This window comes from Panthera leo, chromosome A2 (assembly GCF_018350215.1).
Source record: "Panthera leo isolate Ple1 chromosome A2, P.leo_Ple1_pat1.1, whole genome shotgun sequence".
NCBI classification, from domain to species: Eukaryota; Metazoa; Chordata; class Mammalia; order Carnivora; family Felidae; genus Panthera; species Panthera leo.
This window is the reverse complement of record NC_056680.1, coordinates 10958744-10977355: the sequence shown is the minus strand read 5'-3', so window position 1 is coordinate 10977355 and position 18612 is coordinate 10958744. Positions and strand designations below refer to the sequence as shown.

The 18612-nt window shown below is 40.6% G+C and overlaps 1 protein-coding gene across 1 annotated transcript; it reads left to right on the top strand.

Annotated features, from left to right (window-relative positions):
• The first annotated feature begins 9880 nt into the window (after window positions 1-9880).
• LOC122213335 (olfactory receptor-like protein OLF4) lies at window positions 9881-10831 on the top strand. The gene has a single exon (XM_042927455.1). The coding sequence runs from the start codon at window positions 9899-9901 to the stop codon at window positions 10829-10831; it is 933 nt and encodes a 310-aa protein (XP_042783389.1). The 5' UTR covers window positions 9881-9898.
• Window positions 10832-18612: the final 7781 nt, after the last annotated feature.

Below are 18612 nucleotides of genomic sequence, written 5' to 3'. Positions count from 1 at the left end.
CGTGTTCTAAATATTTTCCCTAGTTTTCCACTTGTTTGTAAATTTTCTTTATTGTTGGACCTACAGATTTCAAGGCACTGGAATCCATTGATTATGTTCTCAGTTCTTTGCTTTTTCTTCCATCTGGTTTATGCTCAGAGGATTAACCTAATCTTTCTTCTAGATGTCCACTGCTATGTTTTTTCTACAAGTTCACTTTATTCATTTTGCTTTTCTACATGTTCACTCTCTTTATGCCAACAAGCGGATGTCATTAAGATAGAAATTTAATGTTATTTTGCTTCTAACTAATAACAAATTATCCAAACACCTCTTATTTCAAAAGCCTTGCTTCCCTCATTGGTTTTTTTTATTCCACTTTTATAATATGCCAGATTTTATGGGTCGCCTGGGTGGCTCAGTAGGCTAAGCATCCGGCTTTGGCTCAGGTCATGATCTCGTGGTTCATGGGTTCGAGCCCCATGTCGGGCTCTGTGCTGACAGCTCAGAGCCTGGAGCCTCCTTCAGATTCTGTGTCTCCCCCTCTCTCTTCCCCTTCCCCAGCTCACACTCTGTCTCTCTCTCAAAAATAAATAAACATTAAAAAATTATAATATGACATATTTTATTTTATAGGATTTGTGTTTTCTTATTCTCCCGTCAATTTCACAGTTTGGTGAAATGGAAGTTGATTACAGGTTCTAATCAAGAACAGAGGCTATGTTTCCTTTCCAATATTGATTCTCCCCTTTTTCCTAGTAGCAGGATATTGATGGGGGTGGCAAGATACTCAAAACATTAATAAAGGGGTCATCATGTGCTTTGGCTTACTGTTGCTGTTGTAACCAGCGACGGCAGACTTGGTGGCTTAAAAAGAGCACAAAGGTATTAGCTTACAGTTCTGGAGATCAGAAGTACAAAATGGGTCTCCCTGGGATAGAAATCAAGATGTCTTCACAGCTGCATTCCTTTCTAGAGATTCCAGGAGGATAACCCCCTTTCTTGCCTTCTCTAGCTTCTAGGGAACATCCTCCTCCCTTGTCCTATGGCTCCAGCCTGTGTCTTCAATGCCAGCAGTGGCTGACTGAGTCTTTCCCTTCTCTCATTTCCTGGACCCTTAAGCTGCCTCCTTTTTCTCTTCATGGACCTTTGGGATTACAAGGGCTTCATCCAGTTAGCCCCAGATAACCTCTATCTTAAGATCAAGTGATGAGCAAACTTAATTCCTTCTATAACTTTAATCCCTTTTCCCTTGTAACCTAACATTTTCACAGCTTCTGAGGATTGGGAAGCAGACATTTTTGGAAGGCCATCATTCTGCTGACCATACCATGTGACACAAGTTTGCCCAAACATATGAGTTGAAATCTGTTAGTGGAGCTTCTAGAAAACATGTATTTTCCCAATTAAAAAAACAGATCGTCAAAACGGTGAAATTGGAGTTTTCTCACATCTTTTCCCTAAGAAAAGACAGTAATTCATTGCTGAGAGTATCTTCATGGAAGTCCAGGGGCCTGATGAAGAAACTCAAGCCCAAAGTTGGAGCAAAAAACACTCAATATTGAACGCATTGAGGAGAGTAAGAGGAACAATTATACTTTACCCACATAAGCTCTATCCCAAGGGAGCACGCTTAGTGCCCCAGGAGATCTCAGCCAGGGACTTCACCCAGGGATGAATGTAAGAGTGTGCCAGTGAGTGCCTGGGCCCCCAGTTGTGTTGGATGCTGCCATCTACACCCACTGCCTTCCCAACCCACCCAAAAAACTGCCCCTGAAGCAGAATAATCCTGGACTCACTTCCTGTCCCAAGAGACTTTTTTGGAGGGGCGTGTCATCATCAACTTAGTCAATGTGGAACTTAGAAGGTCACAGTAGCCCCTGTGGATTGAGCACCTTCTCTGTGCCAGGTAATTCCCTGTGAGATCTAAAAAATTGCTAACTTCTCAGGGTGCCTGCATGGCTCAGTTGGTTAAGCGTCCGACTTTGGCTCAGGTTATGATCTCACAATTTGTGGGTTCAAGCCCTGCATCAAGCTCTGTGGTGACAGCTCAGAGCCTAGAGCCTGCTTTGGATTCTGTGTCTCCCTCTGCCCTCCTCTACTCATGCTCTCTCTCTCTCTCTCAAAAATAAATAAACATTAAATTTTTTAAAAAGATATTACTAACCAAAAGGATTCTCACACCAAATGCTTAGATGGAATTTCTCTAGTTTACAGATAAAGGAACAAAGGCTTGGAAGATTCATTTCCTGTCATGAGGAAAAAGAGACACCTGCAAACTTGTGTATAAAGAAGCTGAACCACTGAGTCCCACATTTGACTGCCTAAGGTCAGACCTGAAGTAGGTAGGGGGATTCTTATAGAAGAAAACCCCAAAATACTCACACTTGATTCTACCACTGGACCACAGTCTTAATATGCAAAGGTTGTCTACAGACCAAGATTGTCAAAGTAACAACAGGGAGCTAGTTACAAGGCAGAATTTCTGGGCCACCCTGGGCATGTCAAATTAGCAGGAGCACTTCCTAAGCTATGACAAACAAAACCTTCTCCAGGTATTTTCAAGTGTCCTTTGGAGGCAAAATCATCCCTGGCTGAGATCCACTGGTCTAGAGCAAGAGAACTCAGCATTCCAATAGAAGCACATCAGTTCATAATGGTCCAGTCCATAATTCTGGGGTGACCACTCAACCCTTCCAAGTCACATCTCTGCAAATGTGGAATGAGGCTCCTAACATTATGGCCCTCATAGAGTGGCTTTTGAAAAAAATAAATGAGACAATACATATACAATTTCAAGCTCAGCCCATGGTGCCTGAAAAGATCTTTTTTTAAATGTTTCAAGCTTTTTTTAAAAAAATGTTTATTTATTTTTGAGAGAGAGACAGAGAGAGAGAGAGAGAGAGCGAGCACAAGTAGGGAAGGGGAAGAGAGAGAGGAAGACCCAGAATCTGAAGCAGGCTCCAGGCTCTGAGCTGGTCAGCACAGAGCCCGACATGGGGCTTGAACTCAGAAACGGTGAGCTCATGACCCGAGCTGAAGTCAAATGCTCAACTGACTGAGCCACCCAGGCACCCCTCAAGTTTTTATTTAAATTCTTGTTAGTTAACATGCAGTGTAATATTTGTTTTAGGAGTAGAATTTAATGACTCATCACTTACCTACAACACCCAGTGCTCATCACAACAAGTGTGCTCCTTAATCCCCATCACCCATTTAACCCCTCCCCTGCCCACCTCCTCCCCGGCAACCCCTAGTTTGTACTCTATAGCTAAGAGTCTCTTATGGTTTACCTCCCTCTCTCTATTTTCTTCCTTCCCCTATGTTCATCTGTTTCATTTCTTAAATTCCACGTGTGAATGAAATCATATGGTATTTGTCTTTCTCTGGCTTATTTTGCTTAGCATAATGCACTCATTGCAAATGGAAAGATTTCAGTCTTTTTTATGCCTGAGTAATAGTCAATTGTATACATAAACCACATCTTCTTTATCCATTCATCACTCAATTGGCATTTGGGCTCTCTCCATTATTTGGCTCTTGTAGATAATGCTGCTATAAACATTGGAGTGCATGTGCCCCTTTGAATCATTACTTTTCTATCCTTTGGGTAAATATCTAGTAGTACATTTGCTGGATTGTAGGATAGTCTTATTTTTAATTTTTTGAGGAACCCCCATACTGTTTTCCAGAGTGGCTGCACCATTTTGCATTCCCACTTACAGTGTAAGAGGGTTCCCCTTTATCCACATGCTGACCAACACCTGTTGTTTCCTGCATTGTTAAATTTAGCCATCCTGACAGGTGTGAGGTGATATCTCACTGTGGTTTTGATTTGTATTTCCCTAACGATGAGTGACATTGAGCATCTTTTCGTGTGTCTGTCAGCCATCTGCATGTCTTTGGAAAAGTGTCTGTTCATGTCTTCTGCCCAAATCTTCACTGGATTATTAATTTTTCAGTGTGGAGTTTGAGAAGTTCTTTATAGATTTTGGACACTAACCTTATATCAGATATGTCATTTGTAAATATCTTCTCCCATTCTGTAGGCAGCCTTTTAGTTTTGTTGATTGTTTCCTTTTCTGTGCAGAAGCTTTTTATCTTGAAGAGGTCACAATAGTTCATATTTGCTGTTGTTTCCTTTGCCCCCAGGCATCATGTCTAATAAGAAGTTGCTGCAGGGGAGCCTGGGTGGCTCAGTCAGTTAAGCATCCGACTTCGGCTCAGGTCATGATCTCACAGCTCGTGAGTTCAAGCCCCTCATCGGGCTCTGTGCTGACAGCTCGGAGCCTGGAGTCTGCTTCAGATTCTGTGTCTCCCTCTCTCTCTGCCCCTCCTCCTTTGCTCGTGCTCTCTCTCTCTCTCTCAAAAATAAATAAACATTAAAAAAAAAAGAAGTTGCTGCAGCTGAGGGCAGAGAGATTGCTGCCTGTGTTCTCCACTAGGATTTTGATGGTCTCACATTGAGGTCTTTCACACATTTTGAATTTATTTTTGTGTTTGGTGTAAGAAAGTGGCCCAGTTTCACTCTGCATGTTGCTGTCCAATTTTTCAACGCCATTGTTGAAGAAACTGTCTTTTTTCTATTGGATATTCTTTCCTACTTTGTCAAAGATTAGTTAATCATATAGTTGTGGGTCCATTTCTGGGATTTCTATTCTGTTCCATTGATCTATGTGTCTGTTTTTGTGCCAGTACATTACTATCCTGATGACTATGCTTTAAAATGTAGCTTGAATTACCAAATGTTTCATAAATGTCAACTTTTAACCTGTATTAAAGATACAAACTCTTAACTGATTTGTCAAAATAATTATGAAGCCAAGGATTGTTGTACCCATGACTGTATAGGAAAGGAACACACCTTTGCTTGTTGAAGAAGGAATAGGGATTTTTCTAGAGCTATCAGGAGCTGTGTTCCCACCACAAGTCATTGTTTTGGAGAACCAAGGGACATAGTCAAGACAAGTTCCTGAGTTTTAGATTTGGAAAAAAACCTTTCACTTAGGGCTGTGAAAAGTTTCAATGTTAGAGCTCCGGAAGCCAGGAAAGTTCAAGGAAGGGTAATAAAAATTGGATATGCCTGATTCTAATCTGATCTCTTGGGAACAGAGAATCTACAGGAAAAAATTCCATTCTGTCCATATAAGTTCCCCTAGGGAGATGTGCTCAGGGGTTGGAGTAATAATGGGAAATGTGTCTAATGAGCAGGTATAGGGAGCAGATACAGCAAACATAAGGAGCTATAAATGTCTCCTCAGTTGCAGCCCCTGACCTCCTGCTCCAATCTTAAGCTGGAGGACACATGGTTTTTGCATTTGGATTCCTAAGTCTGGCTTGGGGACCGATGCTTCACTCCTTCCTGCGGTCTGGGAACAGAGCTTTGGTTTCCATCATCAACCAATGGGGAGGAATTTGGACTTCCACATGGAAACCTTCCTCTCAGAGACCCCATCCAGGTGGGTCTCAGATCTCAGCAGGTACTTCAGGAAAGGTTCAGAGAGAATGGAAGCTGAAAGCTTTTACCTGAGGTCACCTGAGAGCCTAACCAGCCTAGTCTGGAGACAAGCTGGTGTGGTGAATTCATTCATTTATAATCAATTTATTTAATATGTTTAAAAAAGAAATGTCTGGTGAACTTGGAGATGCAAGGACTATTGTCCACAATTAGGTGGTGGGAATAAAAGTCCATTTGGATGAGACTAAAGAAGGAATGGGGATACTGACTCCCAGGAAAATCTGAACACTTCCAAGGAGTTTTGCAGTTAAAGGGAATATGAAAAAACACTATTAGGTATGGAGAGCATTGCAGTGCAGTGAGAGAATTTAAAAAATATTTTTAAGATGGGATATATTGGAGCATATTCTGTATCCATTAGAAAGATCCAGACCAATGGAGAGAGCCACAATCTTGCAACTGCAGTTCTGAAGACATACATTTCACAGAATCTTCTCTCACATTAGGTATTCATTTAAAATTTTTATTTAAAAGACAAACAGGCATATGCTAGAGGGCTTTATTTTCCACTTATTTCATTACCTGGAGCCGGAAAATATTTCTGGGTTCGTTAGCCATTTACTTTCTCTGTCGTAACTTATTTGGGAAAGTTCTTTGCCTTGTATCCTGGGGTCTGAACATTCTTATTCCTGCTTTCGTTTGTTTGTTGTTCTTGCTGAATCATTTTCCTTTTGCTCTTTGATTGCATTCTTTCAACGAATAATTCTCCTCCTACAACCGATATTAAACTATATGCTAACCAACTAGAATGTAAATAAAAACATGAAGCAAACAAAAGAAATAATTGCAAAATTTTAAGCCAAGTTTGCTATCTGCTGTTTAATTCTTGTATGTATGTACAGATATATTTTCTGGGTGGTGTGAGAGTTTATAAACTTTGAGTGGTCAAGTCTATCAGTCATATTTTGTCTCCCACCCATTGCTTTTTATGTGCCTTGTAGTAATAAACTGCCTTTTGTATGTATTGCCACCTTCCCTCACATCTGTGATTCCTCACTATCTTTTGCTTCTTGTGATTAGATCCGTTCTCAGAGCTAGCAATCATCCTTCTACCATCCTGTGGAGACATGAATTCCTCTTGCATTCAACTTATATCTTTCTCACAAGAATGTGTGACTCCACTTATGTTTATATAGGATGAAATTATAATTTTAGATAATGCTCCCTGCACTACTTTTAAATGAATGATAGTTATAAATTATATTTTCATATCTGCTTTTGGTTGTTGCCCATGCCATTTTGATATAGAGACCTGTGTTAATGCGATGAAATTATTGTTATTTTTAACCTTTTCTTGCAGAAGACAGTCTTTTAAAATTCAATTTCAATTAACAAGGTTGTTTTGAATCCACTATGTTTATCCTGGTTTTCTTGTTCCTGCTGTTCTTTTTATTTTATAAACTCCACTTTCTTTTTTTTAATTTAATTTAATTAATTTAATTTAATTTAATTTAATTTAATTTAATTTAATTGTCGAGTTGGTTAACATACAGTGTGTACAATGTGCTCTTGATTTTGGGGGTAGATTCCCATGATTCATCGCTTACGTACAACACCCAGTGCTCATCCCAACAAGTGCCTTCCTCAATGCCCATCACCCATTTTCCCCTCTACCCTGCCCTCCTACCTCCCATCAACCCTCAGTTTGTTCTCTGTATTTAAGAGTCTCTTAGGGTTTGGCTTCCCTCCCTCTCAGTTTGTAACTATTTTTCCCCTTCCCTTCCCCCAAGGTCTTCTGTTAAGTTTCTCAAGTTCCACATACGAGTGAAAACATATGATACCTGTCTTTGACTGACTTATTTCACTTAGCATAATACCCTCCAGTTCCATTCATGTTGCTGCAAATGGCAGGATTTCATTCTTTCTCATTGCCAAGTAGGATTCCATTGTATGTATACACCGCATCTTCTTTATCCATTCATCAGTTGATGGACATTTGGGCTCTTTCCATAATTTGGCTACTGTCGATAGTGCTGTCGATAGTGTAAACATTGGGGTACATGTGCCTGTATGAGCCAGCACTCCTGTATCCCTTGGATAAATTCCTAGTAGTGCTATTGCTGGTTCGAGGATGTGGCAAAATGGGAACACTTTTGCACTGTTGGTGGGAACGCAAACTGGTGCAGCCACTCTGGAAAACAGTGTGGAGGTTCCTCAAAAAATAAATTCCATTTTCTAGAAGGGTGCTTCTATCTCAGTGCACACCTTTATCAAATGGCAAAAATGAACAAAGGAGGTGAGGTCCTGCTCATTTGGATCTTAGATTAAATGAAGAAAGTAGACTGGGTGACATAAATGTGTGTGCGACATAATGCACTCAGGGATATACAGATGAAGAAAGGAAATAGGTTTTTGAGGCACGTACAGGATTTTATAGGGTAGACTGTAGGGATGCCTACACACGTTGGACAAAAATCAGAAACAGGAGGAGAGTTGCCCGATGAGTTTGCCAAAAAAGAGATTAAAACCCAAAGCCCAGGAATTACAAAGGAATGTGAGGGAAGGGCCAGCTTCATCTGTTCCTGGGCCATATGAGAATAGATTTGTTGGTATTCCAAGTTCAAAGAGCAAGTATGTGTAGATTCCAAATTTGAAACTCAAGTTTCTGATTATACAAGTTTGGAATTATATATTTTTTAGAAAAAGTTTTTTTAAGCAAATAATCTTTGAAAATCTCCCATTTTTTTGTACTCTGTGCATTTCCTTTTGTGAATTGTTGGTGTCTTTCCTTGCTTGATATTCTGGTGGGATGTCTTGATAACATGAAGACATTCATACATTTTCTTTTGGATAAATTGTTTTTGCTGCTTTATTATTCTAGGCATCAAGGAGATGTACCTGGGGTTGGGGTGTCACCAGAACCAGGGACACCTTTCTCATCACCATCGCTAGGGGCCACCTGAGCTCATCAGATCTTTCTCCCCACTTTTCTTGCTCTCAGTTTTTGAATTTGATTTTTTAGTTTTCTTTAAACACTGGACATGAAATGATCTTATTAAAATGAAGACCCATGTTTACATGCTCATGGAATTTGGACACATTTTTACATCTTTAGAGGAAAGACAATCTGATGTTGACAGCCTGCCTTGTATCATTGTTTGTATAATATTGTGGCCATAGGTGAGAATAGCTATAGGAGGCTATAGCGTGTGTGTGTATGTGTGTGTATGTGTGAGTGTGTGTGTGTGTGTGTGTGTCCATGTGCGACATAGTGGTTCTCAAGGAGAAGTCCTGAAACCCATAGCTCTAATACATGACCCTTAAAATACAGGTGCCAGATTACTACCAACATATGAAGCTAAGAAGGCCCATTTCTATTCAAAGATTCCTTGGAAACGAAATTAATAAAGTGCAAGGAACACCATGTGAAGGAGGGGTTCCTTGTGCCGGGAAGTTTCATCAGTGTCCGGGAGGCCACCTCATTCCTCCACATTCCCTGCCACCACCTCTCATCAGTCTTCCTCTCGCTCCCTCCCCTGGACACACTGGCTTTCTTTTGAGCCTGGGTCTTTAACACAATATGCAAACAACAAAAGGCAGCATGGTGAAGGGGAGTGGGAGACACTGGCTTCCGGTTAAGGAATTCCTTCCATGTTCAGGAAGGGGACACTCACAGGAGTGAAAGGCCCAGCGGAGGGAATACTGTCAGTGATGCTGTCACAGGCTGTGTGGTGACAGATGGCAGCTCCAAGCATGGTGAGCAGGGCGTAATGTTGACACTTGTCGAATCACTGTGTGGCGCCCCCCAAACTAACGTGACCTGGTGTGTCGACCACCCTCATGCTTTAAAAAATTAATTTAAAAAACCCACGTCTTTCCTCAGAGCCGTCGCACTCATAGTTCCCTCCGACGGGCACGCTCTTCCCCAGAGGACCTTGTGTCTCCTGTCTCCTCGAGGGCTCTGTTTACATGTGTGCCTGTGTGCCCGAACAACCAGGAAGAGCCATCCCTCCATCCACGCTTCCCTTTACACAGGCTTTGTTTTTCTTCACATCACCTGTCACCTCCTGACATTTTATCTGGTCTCCTTTGCTTATCCCCTTTCTCCATCACTGAACCCTCCAGGCTTTTGTTTCTAGACACTTATACACTTTGCGTGAAGGTTAGTCAGTGCTCAAGGTTATTCCTCAAATGCATGACAGAATTTCTCATTAAAAGTAAAGAAAACACGAGCACTTGGGGAAAATGTTAAGTGTGGGAAGTGAATACCTATTCAGAGCTGGCATGGAGATGCTGAGCGGGGACAAGTTCCATACAAAAACGATGGATATTCACTTTTGAGTGCAAAATAAGAATTGTAGCATTTCAATGATATTTGCAATGTTCATTATTGAGAAAATTAGTCATGGTTTTTTTTTGTTTTTTTTTTTTTTTTTGTTCCCTGGTAGTCACCTCCAGTACATGAAACCAGGAAATGATACACAAATTTCAGAATTTTTTCTTCTGGGATTTTCAGAGGGTCCAGAACTGCAGCCCCTCATATTTGGGCTTTTCCTCTCCATGTACCTGATCACTGTGTTTGGGAACCTGCTCATCATCCTGGCCATTAGCTCTGACTCCCACCTCCACACCCCCATGTACTTCTTCCTGGCCAACCTGTCCTTTGTAGACATCTGCTTCACCTCCACTACTGTCCCAAAGATGCTGGTGAACATCCAGACTCAGAGAAAAGTCATAACTTATGCAGTCTGCATCACACAGATGTATTTTTTCCTACTCTTTGCTGGATTGGACAACTTTCTACTGGCTGTGATGGCTTATGACAGATTCATGGCCATCTGTCACCCTTTGCACTATGCGATCATCATGAAACCCACCTACTGTGGACTGCTGGTTCTGGTGTCTTGGATGGTGAGCACCCTGAACTCATTATTACAAACCTCAATGCTGTTGCGGCTGTCCTTCTGTATAGAGGTGGAAATCCCCCACTTTTTTTGTGAACTCAATCAGATGATCCAACTTGCCTGTTCTGACACCTTTCTTAATGATATGGTGATGCATTTTGCAGCTGGATTGTTGGGCGGTGCTTCCCTAGCTGGGATCCTTTATTCTTATTATAAGATAGTTTCCTCCATACGTGGGATCTCATCAGCTCAGGGCAAGTATAAGGCATTTTATACCTGTGCATCTCACCTGTCAGTTGTCTCCTTATTTTACTGTACAGTCCTAGGAGTGTACCTCAGCTCTGCTGCTACCCAGAGCTCATGGTCAAGTGCAACAGCCTCAGGGATGTACACAGTGGTCACACCCATGCTGAACCCCTTTATCTACAGCCTGAGGAACAAAGACATGAAGAAGGCTTTGAAAAGAATCATTGGGGTTCCAGTGATGTAAGGGCCCATTGTCCTGGGGCTAAATATGTGCCCATGATTGCAAGACTCAGAGCCTCAGAGACTGGATGGAACTGCTGTTCCTTGATCAGACTGGGGAAGTAGAATCTGTTTCTTCTATTTATTTCCTGGAATTTCCATTTGTTTGATTTCAACCTCTCTATGTATTTAAGTAACTCACTTTATTAAGCTTCTGATCTGTCTGATATACAGTTCATCCTTTGTCCATTTTCATAAGTTCCCAAAGTTTACCCCATCCTTGGGTCACAAATGCCTAGAAATTTCTGTATCTTACAATGGGAAAGTTGGATTTCTTTTTCTTTTTCTTTCCAAGATTTTATTTAAATTCATGTTAGTTAACATATAGTGTAGTATTGGTTTCAGGAGTAGAACTTAGTGATTCATCATTTACATGCAACACCTACCACTCATTACAAGTGCCCTCCTTCATGCCCATCACACATTTAACCCATCCCCCAACTCACCTCCCTCCAGCAACCTTCACTTTCTTCTCTATCATTAAGAGTTTCTTATGGTTTGCCTCCCTCTCGTTTCTATCTTTTTTATTTTTCAGAAGTTGGATTTCTTAAAAATATTTTCATTTCAAATGACTTCTATCATGTCAGGTAGATTTCCCAAAAGAATAATCATTCCTCATATGGAAGAAAACTACACTTGGCCACTAAGCCCTTTACATAATTCTATTGTCTGGGAGAATACAACACCACAGTGTTCACCTTGATTCTGTCAATCTTTTTATATCATTACCTTAACTACTTTTCCTGAGAATGTGGACTCTAACAGTGTTCATTTTAAGCCTCAGGCTATTGACATCAATGCCTAAGCTAGGAAAGCCCAGGCACTCTCCTATGCCCATGTGCTTATGAACATTCCCACAGACATTTCCCTGACCAGAGCCTATGCTGTGACTGCAGTGGCCCTTGGGGTATCTACTGTGATTGCAAGGCACCCCTCCACAACACCCATCTGGGAACTCTAAAAAAACAAGGTTTATTACTTATAGTCTCTGCAAGGAATAGGCAGAAAGGTCTGGAGGGACCGTACAGAAATTCAGAAGGAGAGAGAGAAAGGCCACAATGGCAGGCCCTGCCTTTATTGGGGTCTCTGGTCAGAGTGTCTAGGGGTTCGCAGGTTCCCTCTTTGTTGACAAATTTAAAACAGAAATTCTGGCACAGAAAGGGAAAATCAGGGGGACTCATGTGTCACTATGTAGGTTACCCACGGCTTTCTGAAGAGGTGCTTCAGGCTGGGTGTGTTCTGAGTAGTTCTCTGGTGAGTAGAAGCATTCACCTAGGTGTCTAGAATGCCACCACCACTACTGGCAAAAATTGATGATCAAATATAGATCTCCCAGTGGAGTGTACTTAGAAAGACAAATTTGAATAAATAGATTGACATAATATATTCGTAGTGTCAGAGATGACCATAAATATGAGGATGCATTTTCTTTGGGTTAATACCCAGTAGTGAGATTACTGGATCGTATGGTAGGTCTATCTTTAATTTTTTGAGGAATGTCCATACTGTTTTCCACAAGCTGCACCAGTTTGCATTCCTACCAACAGTGTGTGAGGGTTCCTTTTCTCCACATCCTTGCCAACACTTATTGTCTCCTGTGTTTTTGATTTTAGCCATTCTGAAAAGTGTGAGGTGATATCTCATTGTGGTTTTGATTTGCGTTTTTCTGATGATGAGTGATGTTGAGCATATTTTTATGTCTCTGTTGGCTGTCTGTATTTCTTTTTTGGAGAAAAGTCTGTTCATGTCATGTGGCCATTTTTTAATTGAAAAATTATTAATTTTTTGGTGTTGACTTATATAAGTTCTTTATATATTTTGGATATTTATCCCTTGTTGGATACATCATTTGCAAGTATCTTCTCCCATTCAATACGTTGTCTTTTTGTTTTGTTGATTGTTTCCTTTCTTGCACAAAAGATTTTAATTTGATGTAGACATTTACAACAACATGGATGGATCTAGAAGGTATAAATTAAGTGGAATAAGTCAGTCAGAGAAAGACAAATACCATATGATTTCACTCATATGTGGAATTTAGGAAACAAAACAAAGAAATAAAGAAAAAAAAAGATACAAACAAAAAACCAGACTCTTAAATATGGAGAACAAAGTTGTGGTTTCCAGAGGGAGGTGCGTGGGGGATGGGTGAAATAGGTGATGGGAATTAAGAATACACTTATCATGATGAGCACTGAGTAATGTATAGAACTGCGGAATCAATGTATTGTACACCTGAAACTGTTATAAAACCGTATGTTAATTATACTAGAATTAAAAAAAAAAATTTAAGAAATACGAGGGTACAAAATTTCAAACTACCCATTTTGTTACTATCCGAAGTATTTCTTGTTCATGCTGTGCATCTAATTATTGAAGTGTGGAAGATTGGTGCCCACAACTAAGGGGGTTTATTCATTGGGGTGCAGGAATGTTTAGTGTCTTCTATGTTTTGTCACCAAATTATGTTCCTGTTTCTGCTTGAAAACTTCCAATGCTACCTGCTAATATGACTCTATTGTTACACAAAAGGATTCCTTTTCCTAGTATTTGTCACCAATGTGAAGGGATGGCAAATGAACAGTATCAGCCTCATCCATTTCGTACCTCCTTCCTGCACGGAAATCTCTTCCACCTGCATGACCAGAGGATGCTTCACACGAGAGCTGGATGTTCTGACAGTCATCTGATTCATGGTCACCAGTTCTTCTGCACAAATATGCATGTCCTTCAAATGCTCCCAGTTACCCAGAAGGGAGCCCAGGTTTAGTCACTTGTTCATAAAGTCATTGGAAATAAACTAGAATAACAGAATGATCATGACTGCGCTCCTCAATTGTCAGATCAGGTGCCACAAATAAAAAGCAGCATCTTCTGAGGCCACTGGGTGGCTCAGTTGGTTTAGCACCCGACACTTGGTTTCAGCTCAGGTCATGATCTCAAAGTTGATGAGATCGAGCCCCGCATTGGCCTCCGCTGCTGACAGCATGGAGCTTGCTTGGGATTCTCTTTCCCTCTCTCTCTGTGACTCCATCACTCTCCCCCACCCTCCCTCTCTCAAAATAAATAAATAAACTTAAAAAAAATCACATTTTCTCAGGTCAGAACTCAGGTCTGTTCGCTTGCGTTATTGTGTCAGTCAGCTATTGCTGTATAACATGCTGTCCTTGTCAAATGAGATATCATTATACCTTTACAATCAAACGGAATCATATGCTGGGGAGCGTTTCTGATCTCTGCTGGGCTCCTCATGGGTCTGGGGTCAGGTGTGAATCTCTACATTGTGTTTCTAAGGCTCATGTGTGATGTTGTGTTTGGCTGTAGTGCTCTTCTGTCTTCAGTCAATTTACGGGCTCTTGTTACTACATTTGTACATGGAGGTTAATCTACTTATAGAAAAAATTTGTTTATTGTGGGAATTACTTAATGTAATTCCATAGTTCATAGACCCATATTAACACTTGGCTTACTTCCTCGTTAGAAGTGCTATCTCCCACCCCTCTTAAGTGAGAATCAGCTACCTGGTCTCCAGATCCTACCCTTAGCTATGCACCATTAGATTTTTTCCCACTGAATTAAATCTTTGGAGTATAATTGTACACACTAACCTGCATATGTAAAGTGTACACTTTGGTGAATTAAAGGAACTACACAAAAATGAAGAGTACTCAGTGCAAGTTTCTATTTGGGTATAACTTAAGACTGTTACATAGGCTTTAACTGCTTTGTTAGGTAATTACTAAAAATTTAAGCATCCCGAGCATCATATTCCCTATTTTTGATGGTAATGTGGGATTCGAAACATACCTGCATATGGACATTGCTGGGAATGATAAAATATGTGGAACTTCTTTTTTGACCTCAAAGAAAACATTTTAGGGTAATGGTTGTGTCTTGGGTATGTGTGTGTTTGCATACATTTTTCTTGCAAGTAAGTTCAGTCGTCGCATATGCACACACACAGATGCATTTATGATTTCATCTTTTATGTTGGAAGGAAACCTGAGAGAGAACTGGGGAAGATGGCACTGAAAAGAATCCACATGAAATGGTTGCATCACATGAAATGAAAGGATGCAGAAATACAGCCAAAGATTGAAATGACAAAGAATGACTTTAAGTTTGATCAGACTTCCTTCCTGTCTCACTGGCTCAAAGGCCTCATAGACCATACCCACATTTATGCCCTGAGGAATTAATTCACTCTACCAGCTAATGGGAAAGAATATCTCCAACTCGATTTAATTTTTCCTTTCTACCTACTGTGTTTTTGATATCCATTGCCCTTATCCAAGGGAAGCTGATGAGAGAATTGAGTCTTAAACTCAGTTCCTGCAAAGAATTTTATTGACTATGTCCCTATGAGGTTTCTACTGCTGCTGTAAACTATCCCCATGCTAGCTGCTTAAAACAAACACATACACACTCTTACAGTTTTGGAATCAGGGCTTGAAGGGAGTCTCATCGGGGTAAGAGCAAGATGTCTGCAGTGTTGAGATCCTTCTGGAGGCTCAGAGGAGAATCTATTGCAGTCTCTGTTGCTGGCCACCTCTTCCTCCACCTTCAGAGCCAGCGGGGTAGCATTTTCAAAGTCTCTGTGACGCCAACTTTTTGTCTCCCTCCGCAACATTTGGAGGACCTTTATGGTTACCTTAGTCCCACCTGGACAATCACAGTTAACCTTTCTATCTTTTTGTCTTTTTAAAAAATCTATTTTCCCTCAAAAATTTTTTAACCAAAGTGTAATTAACATACAGTGTTTTATTAGTTTCAGTGGTACAATATAATGATTCAACCATTCTATACATTTCTTAGTACTCATTAGGATAAGTGTACTTTCTTTTTAAAGTTTTAAATTCCCTTTCATTAACATACAGTGTAATATTAGTTCCACGTGTACAATTTGGTGATTCAACACTTCCATAAAATACCAGGTGCTCATCCCAACAAGTGCAATCTTCAATCCCCATTTCCTATCTCCTCCTACCTCCCCTCTGTTAACCCTCAGATTGTACTCTATTATTAAGAGTCTGTTTCTTGGTTTGCCCCCCTCTCTCTCTCTCTTTTTCTCTCTCTCTCTTCCTTTGCTCTTTGTTTTGTTCCTTAAATTCCACATATGAGGGGCACCTGAGTGACTCAGTCATTTGACCTTCCAACTCTTGTTATAGGCTTAGGTCATGATCCCGGGTTGTGGGATTGAGCCTGCATTGGGTGCTGTGCTGAGTGTGGAGCCTGCTTAAGATCCTCTCTGTTTCCTTGCCCCTCTCCACCTCTCATGCTCTCTCTCTCTCTCTCAAATAAAAAAATTCCACATATGAATGAAATCATATGGTATTCGTCTTTCTCTGACTGACTTATTTCACTTAGTGTTATCCTCTCTAGCTCCATCCAAGTCATTGCAAATGGAAAAATTTCATTCTTTTCTATGCCTGAGTAATATTCCATTACACACACACACACACACACACACACACACCTCTTCTTTATACATTCATCAGTTGATGGACACTTGTGTTGCTTCCATAATTTGGCTATTGTAGCTAAAGCTTCTAAAAACACTGGGGTGCATGTATCCCTTTGAATTAGTATATTTGTATATTCTTTGGGTAAATACCTAGTAGTGTAATTGCTGGATCATAGGGTAGTTCTATTTATAACTTTTGAGGGCTCTCCATACTGTTTTCCACGGTGGCTGCAACAGTTTGCATTCCCACCAACAATGCAAGTGAGTTCCCCTCTCCCCACATCCTCACCAATGCCTGTTGTTTCTTGTGTTGATGAACTACAAAAGACCCCGAATGGCCAAAGTGACCTTGAAAAAGAAAAGCAAAGCTGGAGGCACCACAATTACAGACTTCAAGTTATATTACAAAGCTGTAGTGATCAATACAGTATGGTACTGGCACAAAAGCAGACACGTAGACAATGGGACAGAATAGAAAACCCAGAAACAGACCCACAACCTGTGGTCAGTATTTGACACAGCAGGAAAGAAAATGCAATGGGAATGAGAGAGTCTCTTCAACAAATGTTGCTGTGAAAACTGGACAGCAACATGCTAAAGAATGAAACTGGGCCACTTTCTTACACCACATGCAAAAGTAAATTCAAAATTGATGAGAGACCGATATGTGAGACAGGAAACCATCAAAATCACAGAGGAGAACCCAGGGAGTAACCTCCTTTGTCATCAGCCTTAGCAACTTCTTTCTAGATGTGTCTCCTGAGGCAAGGGAGACAAAAGCGGAAATAAACTATTACGACTTCATTAAAAAAAAAGATAAGTGCCCCCTTAATCTCCTTTATCTTTCTCACCCATCCCCCTGCACAACTCTTCTGAGGAAGCCATCATTTATTCTCTATATTTCAAGAGTCTGTTTCTTTTGTCTCTTTTTTTTCTGTTTTGTTTTTTAAATTCTACTTATCAGTGAGATCATGTGGTATTTGTCTTTCTGACTGGCTTATGTCAATTAGCCTTATACCTTTTAGGTCCATCTGTGAAAATGGCATGATCTCAATCTTTTTTTGTAAATGAGTAATACTCCATTGTATACTATATTCCACATCCTCTTTACCCATTCATCTATTGATGGACACTGGGTTGTTTGCATATCTCAGCTATTATAAATAATGCTGCAAAAAACACAGGGGTGCATATATCTTTTCCTATTAATGTTTATGTTTTCTTTGGGTGAGTATCCAGTAGTGCATTTACAGGATCATATGTTAGTTCTATTTTTAATCAATATTTCATTCCATGAGGCCTCACCAATATACATTTTCACCAACAGTACACAAGGGTTTCAATTTCTCCCACCATCACTAATCTTTCTCTCTTACTGTAAGTTGATTAGCAATCCTGTTCAATCTGCCACCTTAATTCTCCCTCGCTGTAAAAAATAACATGTTGATAGGTTCCTGGGGATTAGGGAGTGCACATATTTGAGAGGCCCTAATTTTGCTTTCTAAAAAGTGTTTTCAGAAGTGTATTAATTTGTGTCACCCAAGGATCTGTATATGAAAGAAGCAAACAGAATTTACACAGCCTCTAAAATGAGTGGGTACATTATTCCCTCAAAATGAGACGCAATGATGATCTTTGGTGCGGAAGACCGAAACTTCCTATGCCTATCTCTAACACAGGATCCCAGGCTTGCTCATCAAAGAGTGGTCTATAGACCAGGATTCATGCATCAATGTCACCTAGAAGCTTGTTCTAAAGGCAGAATCTCTGGGCCACCGGGACTTGTGATTCAGCTCCTGCATTTGTAGTGGGATCGTGTAGAATCATGGACACCTTGCAGACCAGGTGAAGTTGGAGAAGTGTTGGTCTAGAATAGGTGTTCTCACTTATTAACTTTGACATCTGGGACAGCATAATTCTATTTGTGGAGGGTGTTTTCTTGTGGACGTGGGTGTTGAGAGCATCAGGCATTACCAGCCATGCCCAGGGGAAAATTCATTTCTGGTTGAGGACCACTGTCCCCAAGCTTGAGAACTAGAAGCATCCTGACAGAATCACACTCATGGCCCATCGAACACTTGAGCAACGACTTCGGGCAGATCACTACATGCCACCAAGTGCTATTCCTGCATGGAGAAGGGAGTTCAGAAATGTTGCTCCTCAGGGATAACATGTTTACAGAAAACTGAATCAAATAATCCCCATAAGGTGCTCATTACAGTGATAGCACATACAAAGACCTAAGAATATATCTTATAATTAACAAACACTTTATAAGTGGG